We start from the raw sequence: 21,063 nt of genomic DNA, 5'->3' as shown, positions 1-21,063 counted from the left end.
AACAACAATATTATAAAAATGAATAAATTTTGAAGACTTAAGCCAGAACGATTTATGCAATAGCAATAACTAAGCAACAGATGAGAATTTTGAAAGCCAGAAGAACCCTAATCAGTGATTATAGAAGGCCAAAGCTAAAGTCTGTTATCATCTCCCGACAGAGGTGAAAGATTCAGGATGCAGAATAAGATATATATATATACATATATATATATAATATATATAGTATAATCAATGAGGAAATCTTTTTCCTTTGACTACCAATATTTGTTACAAGAATTTTTTTTTTCTTTTTAAAAGGCTTGTTGGAAAGAAAGTAAATAGATTTCTTTTAAATAAAAAATAAATTTTAGTTAAAAAATAATATTGGTATCTAACTCTTCATTGTCTGTACCAGTTGAAAGATTAAAGTAAGGGTGAATGGATAGAAACAGAAAACTGAATGTACAGGGAGAGAAAGTTTGCTGTTTTTACTGTTCCACACTTCTTTCCTAATTTCATTGTGTAATGAATATGGCCTTAATTCTATCCTGCTATTGTATGTTCCAACAAATACGCTATGATGGTTCTAGCCAAATTGTGTGCAGAATGCAGATTTTAACAAAACTGCAAAGAAACTATTATGCTTTTTTGACCAGAAACAATTACACAAGAAATGTTAAGTGCTATCAATTTTCAGGCATTTTCAAAAGGAAAGAAAAAGGAGAACTTTGCTTCTAATTCTGCCCATGTTGATAGTAGCAGAAAATTACCATCTGAAAGCTATTTGATAATCTGTAAAATGAGTAGATAATTCTAGGGCTATTGAGCAGATAAATACTCACAACACAAAGCCACCAGTTTTAAGTCTAAAATTGGAAGATAGTTAAGAAATTCAAAGAATACCACCACGGACATTGGAAGTGTTCCACAAAAGTTAACTGATAATGACAGCAATAGGAAGGTTTTTCACATACCCATTAACTGCCCATCATCTTTTGATCAGAGTGAAGGTGCTTCTAAGGTCTTGTTTTCCCTGCTTTGTGCACTTGTTTTTACTCTCCATTGGGAGCAAACTGAAAATAAGAACACTAAGAGATATCTATGGTAGAATTCAACTTCCTTTCACCAGGTTCTAGGAGACCTCTCAGAACAACCACACAGTGCTAATCACAGACCCAGATGCGGTTCAGGACTTTGGCCAATTACCGGCCCCTCCACCCCCACCACTCACATCCTTTGCCAATCCCACGTCAGCAGTCTTGAGCTCATATTACCCTATGGCTTGGGAAAGCATACCGAACACATGAAAAATCAAGTAAAGTAAGATAATTAACTAAAAAAAAATAGAGAAAGAATAGTACATCTTTAACTCAAATGTTACAGACTGTTTCCTCTTGGGTCTATTTCTCATACATAAAGAACATAGAACAATAGGAAAAATAGGGTTTTCTCTCTGAATGCTAAGGTGTTTCCACTGCCTCTCCACACTTCCCCCCCCAAAAAAACTCAAAAAGTTAAATTCTAGACATTAAAAATTCAAACTTCTGCAGAGTAAGATATATTTTTCTCTACTCCTAATTCTTGGGGGGAGTGAAGTGGCTGATATTACAGTGACTGATGGGATTGGGGTGGGGCTACTGTAAAGGTGCTCGAGCCAAGAGGAAGGGGTGTGCCTCCCAGAGTGAACCACAAGGCCATGGTTTAGAGAATACACCCTGAAGAGCCAGAAAAAGGAGAAACCTCCTGCCTCTGCCCCACACTCAGCATGGGATGCCTGGTTCAAGTCAAAATCAGTTAAGTGTAGCTGTCAAAAGAGGACACTGGCCAGCTATGACACTTCCCATGCGTAAGAGACATAAACGAGAGTGTTGAAGTGGGTAGTCAAGCCCATGGCTCCAACCCCAGAAAATGACCAGAAGCTCTTACAAACTCTTCTGAAATACAGAGATCACACACACACACACACACACACGCACGCACACACACACACACACACACACACACACACACACACACACACACGCCCTTCCATTCTAGTCCTGGGTATTCCCACATAGGGAGCGAAACCTTCCTGGCTTCCCTCTGTCAATTTTTAATAGTTCATTTTCCAACTACTGTATTGGATAAATAGTCTACGATTGCATGAATGGTAAGAATTACATAGACAACCTATCAAAATTCCTATAAAGTAGAAACAAGACGAGAAACCATAAAAGTAACTAAACTATCAATTAGATTTAATGAACACTAACACATAATAATAGCTAATAATAATTAATGTTTATAGCCCTTACCATGAGTCTGATACTGTGCTAAATACTTTACAAATATCATCTCATTTGAATCTCACAACAACCCTGGGAGGTAAGTATTATCCCCAATTTATAGCTGAAGAAATTGAAGCATACAAAGGTTCAGTGACTTGCTCAGGGTCACACAGCTAGTGAATGTCTGAAGCCAAATTTGAACTCAGGAAGATGAGTTTTCCTGATTCTAAGACCAGTGCTCTATCCCTATTGTGAAATGAGAAATGAACAAATGTAAAATATAATAAATTGGCCCTGTAGCTATGAAGAATTGTTATGAAGGGATTTAAATTGAGAGAAATATTTAGAATTAATTAGAATACTGCTTGTCATATTTAAGTATCTGCAGTAATCACATGCTATTTTGGGAATTCTTTTCAGTATGGAATAAGAGCAAAGAAAGAAAAGAAAGTATAAAATACTTATTACTACTTTTTGAAAAGTTCATATATCTTTCTTTTCATAGTTAATAACCATCATAATCAACAATAGCAATAAAATTTTAAAATAATGTGCCACATACATGGCTTCATGTATTAACTGAGTAGTCAAGAGTGGGAAGGAAATTATTTGCAAGTATAAATTTTAAAAAATAAATAAGAAATATTTAGTAGATAGTTTAAAAATGAATTTACTTACTACTTCAATTTTTGTGAAAGAAATTTCCTAAGGCTTTCTTTTTTTTTAAGGTTTTTTTACAAGGCAAATGGGATTAATTGGCTTGTCCAAGGCCACATAGTTAGGTAATTATTAAGTGTATGAGGCTGGATTTGAACTCAAGGACTCCTGACTCCAGGGCCAGTGCTCTATCCACTGAGCCACCTAGCAGCCTCCCCACCACCCAGGCTTTCTTGATAAATATTCAACTTAGTCCTTTTATAATGCCTTCATTTTCTGGACTATATCTAAATTTATCTAGGAGACACCATCTAAACTTATTTATCAAACTTTATAGTTCAGAAGAGAAAACATGTGAAAACACTCTGAAAAACTATAAAGTGTTATGGAATGCAGATTATATTATTGCTACTATTTCTAGGTTCCATTTTCTTACAAAAGACCATAAATTATCAAGAAAACATACCAAAAGACATCCAACACTTACTACTTTTCTACACAGTAGTCACTGGTCTCTATTTGAACAGGTTTCACTGACAGTTTTAAGATTTTGTCACTGATTTTTTTAAAAATAGCATTAGAATGATGAAATATACTTTATGAAAAACTCATTGTAAAGCACAGGCTCAAAAACCTAATATAAAGGAAATTAAGTTTATTTTCAGGTCATTAAATTTTCTATTGTTTATTTTGTTAAATAGTGTATGACATTTATATACAAATGCAGAAAATTCCTTAAATTTTCTCTAACCTGGAATGGTTTACACAAGAATTATTATTTCAGTTGATTTCCAGCTTCCACAAAAGTCTTCCTATTAAAGATTTTATTTTGAGTTTTACAATTTTTTCCCTAATCTTACTTCCCTCCCCCACCCAGCACAAAAAGCAATTTGTCAGTCTTTACATTGTTTCCATGTTGTACATTGCAGAAAAGTATTCCTAAATAACATACCCAGGTAAACTTTTTATAAGATACTGTATGTAGAAAGTATATATGTAAAAAAATTTACAATGAAAAGTAAAACTTTTTTTTTGCAGTTGGAAACTACATGCTTAAGGTTGACTAAAACAATTTATGGTTTGCACAGTTATCTCTAGCTCATGAATAGAAAGAGTTCCTTCAGCAGTCTGTCATAATTTTCTTATCTGTAGCTACAGGCGCATGTACTTATTTATAACCCTAGATTAACTTCAAATCTAATTTTACTGCAAGGGTGTATAGTGATTTTGTTTTAATTATTGAATGGAACTTGAGGTGGCTCAAACTTGGTAAGAAGGGCAACCTTTACAAGTCTGGAAAATAGAGGGAATTAATCCTATGTCATTAATTAATGCTTAGCGGTGCCCTTTGGTGCCTTATCTGGTGGCTGGTTGTAACTTGAGTCCAGACAGTGCCACCTGTTTAAGAGAACTACTTACCCAAAACAGCAGATTGAGGGCATAGAGAAGACAGCGAAGGCACTTGACGGAATCTTCTCTAGCCATTGTGAGCTCTCCACTGGAGAAACCCCATCCTTTTACCACATTCTCTGCCACCAATCAAGGTTACAGTTATCTGTAATGGGTACAAGACAGGAAGACAGGAAAAAGGACTGAGACCATTGTCTTTTCTTAATTCCACCCACAGACATCCTCTCAGTGGCCTCAGAGTAGGATGTCTCGTCTGACCCAATGGGACAGTGGCATTTCCTCTCCTCAACAAAAATCACTAGGGTTTGAAGTATAACTTAAACTACACAAAAAATACAAACTGGCCCCAGATGACACCTGCTAGAAAGGGAAAATATTTGCTCTGTTAGCAAATGGGTGCAGAGCTGACTTATCTTGGGACTGTTTATTTTGGGTTGCTCTTTTCGCCCCCAGCAAGTTTTAATGAGGTGCTTTAAAAAACTCTACTAACTCACCTCTCCTTCGGGACTGCCACTTCTTGGAACAGCCCAAAAGGCTGGAGAGCATAAGACCCTAAAGTGTGAAGGGAATTAGAGTAAGCAGCTGAAGCGTGGAAGGCAGTGAATGCCCCTTCTCATTAGGGAAGTTACATTTCTTTAAATCACTGCTCTCACTCACCCACCTCTCACAAAACGTCATGTGTAAAAGTGTCTGGAAAGGGGGAGGGGAGGCAAGAGTTAGCTGTAATTCCGCTCCGCGACTTGGGTTTCTTTGAGAGAATGTGAGAAATGATGTTTTCTGCCATGGAATGATGGATTATAAATGGGGAGGGGAGGCACGGAGGAATTAAGTCCAAGGCAGCTGTGCAGGCACCAAGTTTCACACACTCTCACTCCTCTCTCCCTCCATCTCCTCCCTCTCTGTCTGTCTGTCTCTCTCCTCTCCCTCCATCTCCTTCCTCTCAGTCTCTGCCTGCCTGCCTGTCTTTCTGTCTGTCCCCTCTTTTCCACGCCACCCCCCCGGTTACTCTCCCCACATTACAGCTGCCAGCCCCGTGCTCCCGACCACCCACCCAAGGTCCACCGCTACTGCGGACCCCAGGTCCCGCGAAGAGGCAGAGTGGAGCCCGGGGCCGGGCTAGCCCAGCCCAGGAGGGAAGGAGATCCCCTCTCTAAGCAGTCCAGCTGGCGGCTCCGAAGGCTTCCAGCACCTCCCCAGAGGCCGGGGGCCGGCTAGCCGGTAGCCGGGGGACAGAGGAGGGGGCAGAAAGACCGGGTCACTCACCGCGGGCGCTGGGCTCCGACCCCCACTCCCGCCCAGGGACCGTCGGGGACACACGGCGAGCACTCATCGGGGCAGCGCAGCCTGGCTGGAGGCCGGACGCTTCCTCCTCGCCCCCTGCCCACCCCCGCCGCCGGCCCTCCCGGCCCTCGCCCGCTCTCCCAGCCCCGGGCAGACAGAGGACGCGGCGGCCGCGGCAGCCGGGGCCAGCTGCCTGCAGGCTGCGGCGCATGCTCCGGCCGGCCGCCGCTCCGGGCTGGGTCCTAGCGGGCGCTCTTGGCGCGGCCGCCTTCCTGGGAGCCAGCATCCCCAGGACACACCTCCTCCCGGCGGGGTCGGCCCCGGAGAAAAGGGGAGCTCAGAGGCTCGGGTCCCCTCTGGAAAGCTGTCACCGCGCCCTCACTTTGTGACAAAGTGATCCTACTTGTAGACATTGGTGCGGGGAGATGGGAATCAAGTCAACTCTCTGAAAAGACACATTTGTTGAGTTCAGAATTATTATAGATGTTGGGGAGGCTGGGTGGCCCCGGAGTGGGGACGACCTGAGTTCCAATCCGGCCTCAGACACTTAATCATGACCTAGCTGTGTGGCCTTGTGCGAGCCACTTAACCCCATTGCCTTGCAAAAACCTAACAAAAGAATTATTATAGATGTGATCTCTCTTTCACTCTTAATTTTTTTCATACATTTCCAAAAAGAAAAAGTTTAGAGCTTATGCCTGAAACAAGGCGGTCTAATTTAACTCTTTCCTTTTATGGATGAGTATACTGAGGTTTAGATCTGTCAAATGACTTGTATAAAGTGATACCTGTAATAAATAAGCATTAAAAACAACACCAATAAGAACTGGTATTGTTTTGTCTTTGTTTGCCTCAGACAGCTCCTAACACATAGTAGTTGCTTAAGTAAATGCTTGCTGAATGACTGATTGATTATTGAAGTGTTTAATAACCAAATAGGGAAAAGCCTTTTTTTATTCCTTCAGATAAGAAGCATCAAAGTCCTGCCTTCTTCAAAAATAAAACCTCACACTAAATTATATTTGTCTCTAAATTCAAGCTGTGGAAATCTGAATTATTTTAAAATTAGAAGCATAATTGATCTATATTACATTAATACAAGACACTATCTACAAAACATATTGTGCATTGTTTTTTTTCAGAAACAAGTAGTTCTGCATACATTCCATAAAAATCATTGTTCTAAATTATCTCCTTAAATATTTGAAGGTGGAGAGCAGATAGAATTCTGGATCTGCAGTCAGAAAGACCTGAGTTAAAATCCAGTCTCTGGGTAAGTTACTTAACCTTGTTTGTCTCAGTTTCCCATCTGCAAAATGAGCTGGAGAAGGAAATGACAAACCATTTTAATATCTTTGCCAAGAAAAGTTGAAATCTACTCAGCAATCACATGAATGGACTGAACAACAAATAGTTCTTATAGCAAGTTTCTTCCATTTCTTCTATTATTTTATTATTTATCTTAATTTTCATGATCTTACTAAGTTTCATAAAAAGCCCAACTTTCTGAGGCACAGGTGGGAAGTAAAAATTCTGTAACCCTTTAAAGGAAAGTCCTCTTTGCTATTCTGCCTCATTTCCCTTAAATAAAAAAAAATCACTATACACAAAAATCCCTTCAATTTATAACTTCCCTTTTATAGTCAAATTCCTGGAAAATGTTTATTTCCTCACTGCTCACAAACATTTCAACTGTTTCCAATTTGGAACCCAAACTCAACTGAAATTCCTTGCTCCAAAGTTAGTAAAGATTTCTTAATTTCAAAATCTGATGGCCTTTTCTTAATCTGTTTCTTAACCTCTGTGCAGTACCCAACACCACTAAGCACATTTTCCTCCTAAATACTTTTTCTTCTCTGGATATTTTTTTTTATATTTTTCCCTATTGGTCTCTTCCTCTCTGTCTCACTACCATTTCTCAATCTCCTTGGCTAGTTCATCAACCACATAATCCTAAATTGTGACTGTTTCCAACCTCTAGTCTGAGCCTTCCCTTCTCTCTCTGTAGTCTTTTACTTGTTGACCTCATTGGCTACTATAGGTTTAATTATCATCTCCATGAAAATTATTCCTGAGCTCCAATCCTGTATCACTAATCACCTACTGAACTTTTCAAACTGGATGTCTCCTTAGTATCTTACATTCAACATATCCAAAACAGAATTTAACTTCCCTATCTCTGTTGGGCATACCATCCTCCTTCCTACTTACCCTGGGTTGTAAACCTTGATGTTATCCTCGACCCCTCACTATCCCTTACTCTACATAGTCAACAGATTGCCAGATGTCATTGTTTCTACTTGTACAGTATCTCTCACATCTGTATTCTTCTTGCTACAAATACAATCACCTCTAAACCCATTTAAGGTACAAACCACCTTTCCCCTGAATTATTGCAATTGTTGTTATTGTTCAGATGTTTTTTTCTATCATGTCCAACTCTTCATGACCCCTTTTAAGGTTTTCTTGGCAAAGATCAACTGAAGTGGTTTGCCATTTCTTCTCTAATTTATTTTACAGATGAAGAAACTGAGTCAAATAGGGTTAAGTGACTTGCCCAGGGTCATACAACTAGCAAGTGACAGAGACTGGATTTGAATTTAGATCTTCCTGACTCAGTCCCAGTACTCTATCCACTTTGCCACTTAGCTGTCCCCAAAACTATTGCAATAGCTTCCTATTTTTTTCTCCCTGCCCAAAGTCTTTCTTCTCTACAAGCCATTCTCCACACAACTACTAAAATGATTTTCTGAAAGCATGAGTAATATTATTATTATTATCTCAGTAATCTTATTTGATTAATTCCAGGGACTCCCTATTGTCTCTAAAAATATATAAATATCTTTTTTTAGAATTTTAATCCCTTCAAAACCAGATACCTGCCTATCTTTCCTGCCCTAGTAATATTTAGTATTTCTCATCCCAGTCTCCCCAGTCAGTCAACAAATATTTATTAGAAAGTTATCTTGGACTAGTCAGTACTCTAAAAACCAGGATACTAAAAATAAAGGTAAAAATACATTGAGTGCTAAAGGAATTCACATTTTAATTGAGGAGAATAACATGCAAATGACTATAGCAGATAAATATGAAGTAGATGGAAGATCATTTTAGAGAGAAGGTGCTACAATAATAGTCCAGGGAAGAGGATGATCAGGGGATAGAGGATCCTGTATTAGAAGAAGAAGATAGATGTGACTAGATCAGAAATCTGATCTGAATCTGAAATCTAAGACTAGGAAAATTTTCATAAACTGAAAGGATAAATTTGTAAAGGGTTTTAAATACCAAGCTAATTGTTTCATATTTGATTTTGGAGGTAACAGTCACTGTCCTTTAGTGAGTAGGGGTGGAAGACCTTTTTTGACCTGTACTTTATTCAAATCACTTTAGAAAGTCATTCAGAGCAACCCCTCTTATGATTCCCCAGACATGACATATCTCCCATCTTTATACCTCTGCATTAGTTATTTCTCATGTTGGAATGTACTTCCTCCTCTCTTCAGCCTTTAAGAATTCTTTGTTTCTGTCAAAACTCAGCTCAAGTGCCACCTTCTACACAAAACATTTTCTGATCTAATCTTTGCTCCCTTTCCAAATCACATCATGCTTATTTTGTATAAATGCATGCTTATGTGTATCCAAATATATGCATTGTTTCAAAATATATGCTTTGTTTCCATTAATAGAACATAACCTCCTTGAAAATGCACTACTGTTTATTTTTTTTAATGAAGAGTCAAGCAAAGAACCTACCACACAGTACAACTTTGTTTTTTGATTGATTACCTGAATTATTGATTCCTGGCTTCTGTGGAGACTAGTCATCCTCCACTCTTTTCTTTACTCTTTACCCTATATACAGTTCTACTACCAGGACATCTCACAAACTCCATGGTCCCATCAGTCAACCCTACTTGTTCTTCCTATACATGACATTCCATCTCCCATCTCCTTAGTTTTGTACAAGCTGTCTGTCCCTCATGCTTGAAATGTTTTCCCTCTCCTCTGAAAGATCTCTAATTCCTTTCAAGTCTCATCATTAAGTGTTTAATATGATTTTCTAACCTTCCTTACAGAAGTCCTCCAAATAGACATCTCTTTACCTGTGTTTATGTAGATATAGATATGTCACTGGTTATTAAATCTTTGCTCTTCCCCCAAAAATAGTTTGTGTTTATTTTCTATAACTTTTAGACTTATTTATCAATATGTAAGGTGTACCTCTCCAATAGAATCCAGAATCTAAGGGCAGAATCTTTTTCTTTATTTTCTTTTTTCTTATTTTATTATTGTATGCCCCCCAAAGCAGAGAGCTTTTCATTCCTGTCTTTGAATTCCCAACTACTGGCACAGTGCATTGAATATATTAAGCACTTAATAAATGCTTGCTGAATTGAATTACTCACATTGAGTTTTAAACTTGAGTTAAACTGAAAATGCTAAAAAAAACCCACACCAAAATGGAGGCAATAATATGCACTTGCTGTTGGTTCTAATGCTTCCTTCTAAATGTTACTTTTGAAACTCTCATAAAGAGAGATATCTACCATGTCAATAAAATACACCAGCAATGACAAATGGAAGCATATGTTTCTTTTGCTATCTGCATATAGTTTCTTCAGACTTAAGGGAACAATTAAATATCCTCTTCTTCATAGGCAGAAACCTTGAGCAACCTAATTAACTTATATAGATATAATCTTAGAACTCAAAGGGACCTTAGCCATCATCTACTTTGGATCCCACTTTGTACAGGAAACTGTACAAATCCAATGATTTTGTATGATTGTTCCATGGTCACACAAATGACAAAAGACAATCATGATTTAACCCAAATTCTTTTTTCACCAGTCCAGTATCTTTTCCACTATGACATGGATCCCTCAAAACTTTTATCTCTGAGATTTTGAAACAAGTCCTTCAAAGTTTAGAGGGAAAAAACATTTACATTAATGACAAAGTCAGGAAAAGAACATAGCTCTCCTGATTCCAAATTCTAAGCAAAATACTAAAGATTCTCTTCCTCTCTGTCCTGTTAAAGTATTTTACCATGTAGCATCATACTTTTTACATGTTCAGTTATGGAAAGTTGGACAGTGCTCACCAATGAATTCTTGGAAAACTCTAGAATTCTCTAAATATATTTCAGGTTTTATTTAACTTGGCTTCAACATGCAATACCAAATTATACTATTCCTACTACAAATGAAAAGATGTGAACTTTGGGAAATAGTTATTACTTCTGGCAAAATGTGCTGCGACTTTTCAAGTGATACAGTGTGTTTAACCAAACTAGACATTATTACATAATTCTTAGGTTTTCTGACATTTATGAATGGATGTGAGTGACAAAATTCCCATAGAATTAGATGAGTAACCCAGTAAATCAGCTTCATCAATATACATTACTGTGATCTAGTTGACCTTTCAGATGGTTCTATTTATACATATGGAAAATGAAATACAGAATTGTAGCACTTGCTCTTATAATTCAAGACCAACCAAGGAATGAGAAAAACACTTTTCATACAAATATGAATAAATCAGTCCTTACCATTTTGGGGACATCCATTATCTCTCTAATTATCTCAATTTTGTGCTTCATTTTGTATGTGAAGATAATCTAGGTTTTGAATTCTTTATGTGGCTAATGCAGTCCTATTTTGGACTGGATGATTTGAAAGATATGATACTATTTTCAGTTACAAGATTTTTTATTTAAAGCTGAAAGGGACCTTATTTACCTTTCCACAAGCCAGGAAATAGTTTTTTTTTTTAATTTTAATTTTGTTTTTTTTCCAATTATATGTAAATTCATCCATTTGCAAATTTATGAGCTTCACATTTGTCTACCACCCTCCCTTCCCTCCCCCCTCCCCATGACAGCTAACAATCTGAAAAAAGTTGTACATGTATAACCATGTTTAACATATTTCTATATTAGGAATGTTATAAAAAGAGGAATTAAAGCTGAGGGGAAGAAAAACTTTGAGAAAGAAAGAAAAAACATAAAAGAAATTTTAAAAAGTGAACACAGCATGCTTTGCTCTGTATTCAGACTCTATAATTTTTGGGCTTTTTGTTTTTTCTGGATGTGAATGTCATTTTCTTTAACAGGTCTCTCGGGTTGCCTTTGATCATTGAAGTGTTGAGAGGAGCTGCATTTCAATGTCATGCAGCACAATATTGCTGGGGTTTATTTTTGGCAAGGCAATGGGGTTAAGTGACTTGCCCAAGGTCACACAGCTAGATAATTATTAAATGTCTGAGATCACATTTGAACTCAGGTCCTCCTGACTCCAAGGCTCATGCTCTATCCACTTTGTCACCTAGCTGTCCCACAATGTTGTTGTTAATGTGTACAATGTTCTCCTGCTTCTGCTCATTTCACTCCTTATCAGTTCTTTTATGAAGTCAAGGAAACAAAAAGAGAAAGTGGCTTATCTACAGATAGCCAGGATTTGAACCTATTTGAACTAGTTCTCCTGATTTCAAATCCAGTATTATTTTTACTACAGCAAAAAGTTTTCTTTTTTTCAAAATCAAGAAAACATATTATCTATTCTCTTTGAAAACCATGGATTAAATTATCATCCCTATGAAACTGACTCAAATTTCTATATCTAGTCTCCTGACCTCTAGACTTGTATCACAAACTGTCTTTTGAATAGTCAGAACTAAATGTCACTTAGTCCTTTATGCATCTCAATCTCTAATTGTTCTAATTAGTAAGTTGCATTTTTCTTTAAATTTTTCTTTGTATGTATTTTGAAATTATTCTCTTCTAGATTTGTCTCTTAGACATTTCTCATCTCATGGTATTTCTTCTTCTTTGGTTAGTCATTCTTTTTTTTTCCATTTAAAAAAATTTATTATTTTTCCAATTTTATGCAAAGTTAAGTTTTCAACATTCATTTTTTAAAGGTTTTTGCAAGGCAATGGGGTTAAGTGGCTTGCCCAAGGCCACACAGCTAGGTAATAATTAAGTGTCTGAGTCTGGATTTGAACTCAGGTACTCCTGACTCCAGGGTAGGTGCTCTATCCACTGTGCCACCTAGCTGCCCCTACTTTTTTCCTTTATTACTTATAACTGTTACTAGCAGTTGTTGACTGAAGTTACTGCCATTCCCCTCAGGGCATCAGTCCACAGCCTTTACTTTCTCTTAGCTTCTACTAACTACAGTAATATTTAACAAACCTTTTTTTGTCCCTAAATACTTGTAGGTCAAGAGTTGATCTTTTAAGTGGATTCATTCACAGTTTTTGGAACCCCTAGCCTTCAGCCAGCAATAATATGATGATGCTATAACATCCTCACTGTCATTCAATGAATTATATTTTCTCTTTTGGAAGCAAACTGAACAGATTTGGGAGCATGAAAGAGTGAAGGAACATCCTATCTGTAAATACTCCTTTGCATAGGAAAAAAACCAGAAAAGAGCAGTTAAGAAACAAGGGGGGAAAAAAAAGAAATATATCCTTATGTAGCTTAAGGTCACATAACCAGCAGGAAAATTCCTAGTGTGTTAGAGGTAATGCCTTCTCAGAAACTTTTCTCAGATTTTAACTATTCAAGAAATAGATAAATTCCCAATATATAAATGTGCATTATCTACTTTTACCTTTATTACAATCTATCCTCCTATAGAACAGAGAATTAAGAAGTGATTGTTGTTTAAAGTTCCTCTTCTTTAATTTTTTTGCAGCTCAAAATTTTGATACTAGTCAGAGATTCAGATGCATTCCATATTTTAATATTAGTATTAATAATTAAATTAAATTCAACTTAAATATTTGTTTAGGGCTACTATTAGTTCACTATGATGCTAGAGGTGTTAGAGGTACAAAATCAGTATATAATACAGACCCAATAATCACAACTATTTTTTCTACCATTTAAGGAGTTTTTCACAAAAAATAAATAATCCAGAAACTCTTCAAGAAAAGAAAAGCATTATTATTTAAAATAGCTGTTTAGACCTTTTCCAAAGACTAATCTTCCAGGGAAGATTCTATTTATCATCTGACAAAAGATTATATATACACATGTGGTCATACATATATATGTGTGTGGCTATTTACATACCTATACATAGACATGCACACACATACATGTAAACATGCAAACAAGCATACTTCAGTTTCATAACTTGTCAAACCCATTCCTCTTCTCATTTTGACAAGAAAAAAATGTTTCAGCACTCCACACTTGCTAGAGACTTGTCACACTTGCTAGACAAAAAGAGAAAATAGAGGTCAATTGCAAGTCTCATAATAGAGCATAAACAGTACAGAACCCCAGACTAAGCCCACTTGCTCAATTCTTTGGACCTCGATTGGTTCAGAGCGAATGTAAATAACAATTGTTTCTGTTATGATTAGAAACCCTGTGGGACTCCCCTCTCAGGCTGATTTATTTTTTCACTATGAAAAAAAGACTATTCTCTGCATCATTTCTTACTTACCTGCATTAACCACTGAGAAGCCCTAAGGATCTTGTCCTCCCAAGTTTATTTATTTATTCTTTTTTGGACAAAGCAAAAGAGGCCATTCTTGATCTAGTTCCCTCATTCTCTCACCTAGCCTTAATCACTGAATGGGCTTTGCCTCAGTCAAACTGTGACCTGGGAAAGCTCTTAGCTTTAAAAGGTCAAGGTCTCCCATTTCATCCAAGGTCATCTCCAATTGTTCTCATCCATATCTGACCACTGGACCCAGATGTCTCTAGAGGAAAAAGTGAGAATGGTGCCTTTGCACTGCACCCCCTCACTTAAATGCAATTCAATTTCATGGCATGGCATTACACCCCCTGATTGTCATGAAACTCTTCAAGAGAGAAGGACAAAAAAACAATCCATTATGCCAGGAGCTCTTCTTAGTGTAAGTAAAGTGAAATAAAATTTTTATTTTTATGTAATTAATTTCTTTTTATCCATCTATTTAGTTTCAAAGTTTTGTATTAGAAAACAACCTCATTACTTAATAATAATGTGAAGGTTCTCAGGAACTTTCACAAATTATTTCTAATTACATTATTTCTTTTTTTTTTTTTAGGTTTCTGCAAGGCAATGGGGTTAAGTGGCTTGCCCAAGGCCACACAGCTAGGTAATTATCAAGTGTCTGAGATCGGATTTGAACCCAGGTACTCCTGACTCCAGGGCTGGTTCTTTATCTACTGCACCACCTAGCTGCCCTACATTATTTCTTTTGGTAAAAATTCATTACCTGCTCATTGGTTTCATCTCTCATCAAGAGATCCAGAATAAATTAATGAAGAATATCAAGGTACCACTGTGTGTGTGTGTTTGTGTGTTTGTGTGTGTGTGTGTTTGTGTGTATATGTGTATACCTATATGTATGTTTATGATCCTATATATATTAGACACTCCTCCCATTGTCTATGATTCTATTTGTCCCAGGTTCCTGCTTTTAATGATTAGATTATTTCAGATTGGGAAAAATGAATAAACATAACACTTCCACATAAATTACTGAATGAGCTAAAATCTGTCTCTCTGAAACTTCTACTCATTGAGTTTAGTTCTTCTGTCATCTTGTCCTTTCCTCTTAAATATGTTTTCCATATGGTTCTGTTTTAGGTTATCTTCTCTATTCTTTCTACACCTCCTTAATTGGTCTAATCTTTTTCTAGGGTTTCAATAATTTCCTCTATGAAAAGATTCCCAAGCTTATATTCTATCCCCATCTCTACAGAGCTAAATTTCCTTCATCTCCCTGCAAACCTAACCTTTTCCCTTAACTTTCTTATTTCTATTGATGAGTCTTAAAAACAAAGAAATTTTTTAAATTGTTTTTCTCCTTCCTCCCACGCATCCAGTAAACTACCAAATTCTGTCATTCATTTCTGCCTTCACAATATTTTTCACATCAAACACTTTTCCATCCCACTATAACCATTGGTGTTGCACTGACCTTGGAGTCAGGAGGAGATACTTACTAGCTGTGTGACCTTGGGCAACCTGATTGCCTCACGTCCATAGCCATCTCCAGTTGTCAGATTTATATCTGGTCATTGAACCCAAATGGCTCTGGATGAGAAAGTAAGGCTAGTGCCTTAGCACAACACCCCCCTACTAAAATCCAAATTCATGAGCTTGTCTTGCTATCACCTCCTTGATGTCATGGTCTTCTTCCAGTATGAAGGCAAAAACATTATCATCATCATCATAATTATTATAGTTCAAGGTTCTGATTCTTCTTGTATAGGCTATTAATATAGCTTCCTAATGCTTTTTCTTGCACCATCTATCCAATTGTTCCACAAACAACATTGCCCAAAAGCACTGTTTTGAAGTCATTCCTCTACTCCAAAACTTTCAGTGGCTTCCCATTGCTTACCAAATAAAGTATAAACCCCTGGTTCAGGCATTCAAGGACATTTATGAACTGATTTTCATTCCAAGATTTTTTTTCTTATTGTTGTTAATTCTTATAAAGAAAATAATATTCCATTCTCCTGAGCACAAGATTCAATATAAAAAAAATTGTACACTATATTATAGTTATTTAACCTATAAAAGTTTTTGTGGATAGTTACATGAAATATATAATTTTTTTCTGTAAGTACTGATACAAATTATGGTCTTGTACTCAACAGAATGCCCATTTCCTAATGTTAATGTGTTCCTTTATAGAGAGAAAGAGGTAGAGGAGAGGAAGGAGGAAATGAGAGAGAGACACAGAGACAGAGACAGAAATGGGGGGGGGGGGGAGGGAGAAAGAGAGTCTTGTTTGTTTTTTCAAAAATTCTCCAGATCTGGCTTGCCATTTTTTAAGTAAATAAAAAATATTTAAAATCTTCTTTTATACACACACACACACACACACATATAAAATTATAGACACTAAAAGATATCTTCACTTCTGGATTGGAGAGCTATATAAATTAGAATAGTCCATAGATCTAGATATGTACAAGTCCAACACTGGTATTACATTTTGTTATATTGAAAAACTCTTCATAAGAAAAATATGAATTCATTGTGACTATCTTCAGTAATCTTTATTCTTTGAGTTCCTTTAATAATTCAGAATCTTATCTGTATAGTACCATTGGTTTGATATCTTTCCTGCACAGCAGTAAGAGGACAATACATATTTTGTCAACTAAAATCTCTCACAAAATGATCTATGCATCTATAGTTAGTGATACATGAATATATGTGCTTTGGTTGGGCCATTTTCAAACAAAAATTTTCTTATTCCTGTAGAATAAGATTTTGTGATTTAGAGTAATAATCCATTAGCAATTGGAGTGGAAATGAAAAGTCCATTTATATTGGTTCATTCGCAAATACAAGAAAGGTATTGCTCTTTCTTTATCTCTACCCCCAAACCTCAAGAAGCATTTAAATGCAACAAAAACGCAACAATTATGTTATAACAGAATCATTAGTTCATCAGAATACATTAGAATAGATATGTGAGCAACTAATTAAGCTCACACTAATTATCCTTCATTATATAAATGATCTTAATGTAAAAATGATAAAAACAAATTATGAATATTTGTTTAGTTTAATTAGCAAGTAATACCAATAACTGCAATTCTTTCCTTAATTTCCTATTTTATTCACTAATGTAGATAAAACTTGCCACATTTTTCCCTCATTAACTATATGACTGCTACACAAACTTTCCTTTCCACCTTGGTGACTTTCACCCCAACATGACAAGCAAGCTTCTAGGACAGCCATTGTGAGAATCAGATGAGTTGGAGTGGGGAGTCAAATTGGAACAAAAATGCAGTGGAAATTTGAAGAGGAAAACTGGGAGTAAAAAGGAGACAAAATGAAAAACGGGTCGGGGGGAAGAGTAGAAACATAGATAATAAGGAAAATAATATGAGGAGAAACTTCAGAAGAATAGCATTCTTACTTTTGTATATTTCTATTAATCCTGCTATCAACACATACTATTATATTACTGATAACATAAAATATTTTGTATAAATTAATCAAGAAATCCATACAGATATTCTGAAAAAAAGACAGTTAATAGGAGCATGAAGTCATAGGCTCCAAAAGGAAGCAAAAATAATCTAATCCAACCATGTTTCTGGGAAAGAATATTTAAGACAGCTGCCGATACTTTCCAAAGGTTAGGTGAATACAGAATTTTCAATGGCAACTTTTATGTTTCCCCAGGGATTTAGCATACCTTGTACCACTTAATGATACTTGTCCTTAGTAATGAGGTCAAGTAAATGCAAAGCCTAGGCAACTACACAACTACTTCTACAAATTTATGTTATTATACTTTAAATTTTAAGGCTTAAAGTTTAATAAACTAATTTTAAGATTTGCAAAGCATTCTACAAATAGTTTTTCATTTTATCCTCATAGCAATGCTGAGAGAAAAGTATGATTATTACTCCATTTTTATAGCTAAAGAAATTGAGGCAAATACTGATAAAGTGATAGCTAGCAAATATCTGAGGCTAAATTTGAACACAGGTCTTCCTGCGTCTAGGTCCAGCACTCTATCTGTACACTACCTCAAAGATGGGGTATGTGGTGATGGAACATTGTACATGATATTAGATTCAGTTCTTGTACTGGTTGGTATTACTGAAGTACCCTAAAATTTTTTTTCTATTTGTTTTATTATTTTAAAAATTGCTTTCTTGAAGAGGGACGAGTAGGGACATATGGAAATTATAAGTGATATGTATTTTTTAAGCATATGTTCAAGGTCATCAGAATCTGAATGGATGTCAAACATTAACTAGAAAGTCTTATATCAGGGCAAATTCAATTGACTGTGTGGCCTACAATTTGATAGGTATAGGTAGCTACCTATGAGAAAATCCCCTCTATCAATCCAGATTACAAATTGTCTTTAAGATTCTGAGTAAGTTAACTGAAGTATTGAGATATTATATGACTTGACCAGAGTTCAGTATTTTTCAAAGTCCATATGTATATATTATATATATTAGAGATGAGTTTAACTTTAATTATCTTAAATTCAAAACCTGTCCTTTATTATTTTATTTTTAACTTTTGCAGGGCAATGGGGTTAAGTGATTTGCCCAGGATCACACAGCTAGTGTCTGAGGTCAGATTTGAACTCAGGTCATCCTGACTCCAGGGCCGATCTTCTATATACTGTGCCACCCAGCTGCCCCCAAACCTGTCCTTTATTGACTGTTCTACAAAACCTTTAAGAATGATGCCTTATAAATTTTATTTTATGAGATTAAGGTCAATATTCTAGCCTATCACTCTTTATTTCCACACTCTATTTTCTGTCATTTAGTATATTAACTTATCCTCCTTTTCTTGTGCAAGTTTGTTAGCCTTTATTCAAGGTATTGAGAAAAATGCACAGATTCCTTAAGCTGATATGAAACCATCAATAACTTCTCTTTGAATTTCTCTGTTCAAATATCCAGCTCCAGCTGTCATAATGGATAGAGTACTGGACCTAGAGTCCAGAAGACTAATCTTTCTGAGTTCAAATTGGTCTCAAACACTTATTAGCTTTGTGACCCTGGGCAAATCACTTAACCCTGTTTGCCTTATTTCATCATATTTAAAATGTAGAGTGCATGTAAAATCAGCTGGAGAAGGAAATGGCAAATCCCTCAGTATCTTTGCCAAGAAAACCTCAGAATGGAGTCATGAAACATCTGACTTCAAAAAAAAATGACTAAACAACAACAAAAATACACATCTCTACTACTTTTTCTGATGAGATATTTACCAAAGGCTTTGCTAAAATCTAGACAAACTATAGCTACAACATTTATCCCTTATTTACAAGGTCAATAACCTTAACAAATAATAAAACTACTGTAGCACTATTTTTTTTAATGAAGCCATCCTGGTTACTTTGCAAGTACTGCTTCCTCTAATAAAGGAGATATCTACTAGCCAACTCTTAATAGCATATTCAGAAATTTTCCTAGGAAATGAAGTCAAGTTCAGTGACATAATTTATAGATTTTGTGCTCTTCTCTTTTCTTTTTTTGAAACTTGGAGTAACTAACTCTGAGTCAGGAGGACCTGAGTTCAAATACAGCCTTGGACACTTGATTGTGACTAGTGCTTTGATTTTGGGCAAATCACTTCACCCTGATTGCCTGGCAACCTAAGCCATCTCCAGTCATACTGACGCATGTTTGACCACTGGATCAAGATGGATCTGGAGGAGAAAGTGAGGTTGGTGACTTAAGATGGCAACCCCTCACTCAAATCCAATTCACATGCACGTCATGATATAATCTCCCTGATATCATGATTTTCCTTGCGTATGAAGGACAAACAATAATAGCTTGTAAGAAAAAAAAAGTGTACTGAATTAATTCTCAATAGTATTTGAAGCATCCAACTTTATTACCTAGGTTCCACAGATGTTCAAGGGGTTCAAGGAAAGATTCAGGGGATGCATGAATTTAGATGAGAAAATATATTTATTTTTATTTTCATTAATCTACAATGGTAATTTAGTGTTTCCTTTTATTATTTAAGAGCATTATTCTGAGAAGGTGTCTATAGGTTTCATCAGATTGTCAAGGTATCTGTCTAATACATGACATAGTACCTAAAATATTCCATCCTTCATGTGAATGCTATACCATTAAACTATCTTGCAACTTTATTCATACAAAATGATAAACAATCTCTTAAAATTTTTTATAACTTTAATAATTATTTTGAAATTACTTTGAGTTGAAGAGAAAACAAATTTATCTACAAAATTTCTTCATCATAAAAATAATTATTAAAATCAAATATAAAGGGATGGTTGAAAAAATCTACTAAAATTAATTCAGACAACCAATTCCTAAAAAAAAACAACTATCACTGACTTAAGTTTATATGTTACTGACAATATTTTTTAAAGCATAAATCAAAAAATATTTTGGAAGTAATTTATCTGAATTTATTTTCTCCCTAAGGAAAATACATTCTACTTGTTTTAACATATATAATCATTTTATCCTACAAGTTGAAACAGCTGTTTAATTGGCATCTTTGTTAATTTATATAATTTTATATTACATATGAAATAATTTCAGAAGTAGATTTTTATTATAGAATTATATATGTTGCTGACCAACACAATGAAATGCATTGCATTGTTGTTCCTCAATGTCCATTTTAAAGATTTCATGAAAGAATAGACATGACGGATCACTGATGTGCTGTTACATGAAACTCTTCCTTTTCCTCTCAGCACTAATGAAAACATTTGCTTTCCACTTAACTAACAAGTCTTTCTTTGAAACTTGTTGAACTTGTTTTTTAACTTAGTAATTTAACAATGCTGACAGGGATGCTTAGATTTTCATCTCTTTTACACAGGGTAGGAAAGGAAACTCTTAGGTTCTTATTCAAGTGGAGTAAGAAGCCTACACAATTTCCTATAGTGAACTAAAAATTTTTACTATTATAGGCACATTATTATCTGTGATGGCTGTTTAGTGATGTGCTGA

At 35.8% G+C, this 21,063-nt stretch overlaps 1 protein-coding gene across 2 annotated transcripts in view; it reads right to left on the bottom strand.

Annotated features, from left to right (window-relative positions):
* The window catches only part of TSPAN12 (tetraspanin 12), a 101,044-nt gene extending 95,365 nt beyond the window's left edge, over nt 1–5,679 (bottom strand). The window contains exons 1-3 of one of the 2 annotated variants that reach the window (XM_074193825.1): nt 5,580–5,642; nt 4,811–4,868; nt 4,326–4,461 (exon numbers count right to left, since the gene is read on the bottom strand). In XM_074193825.1, the coding sequence (XP_074049926.1) occupies nt 4,326–4,391 (66 nt within the window). In that variant the 5' untranslated portion in view covers nt 4,392–4,461; nt 4,811–4,868; nt 5,580–5,642. Of the gene's footprint in view, nt 1–4,325; nt 4,462–4,810; nt 4,869–5,579 lie in introns of both variants that reach the window. The other variant, XM_074193824.1, reaches the window with a different exon arrangement.
* Nucleotides 5,680–21,063: the final 15,384 nt, after the last annotated feature.

The sequence above is a fragment of the Macrotis lagotis genome, chromosome 7 (genome assembly GCF_037893015.1).
Source record: "Macrotis lagotis isolate mMagLag1 chromosome 7, bilby.v1.9.chrom.fasta, whole genome shotgun sequence".
Lineage (NCBI taxonomy): Eukaryota > Metazoa > Chordata > Mammalia > Peramelemorphia > Peramelidae > Macrotis > Macrotis lagotis.
Note: the sequence above shows the minus strand (reverse complement) of the source record. Positions and strands in the feature narration are given on the sequence as shown.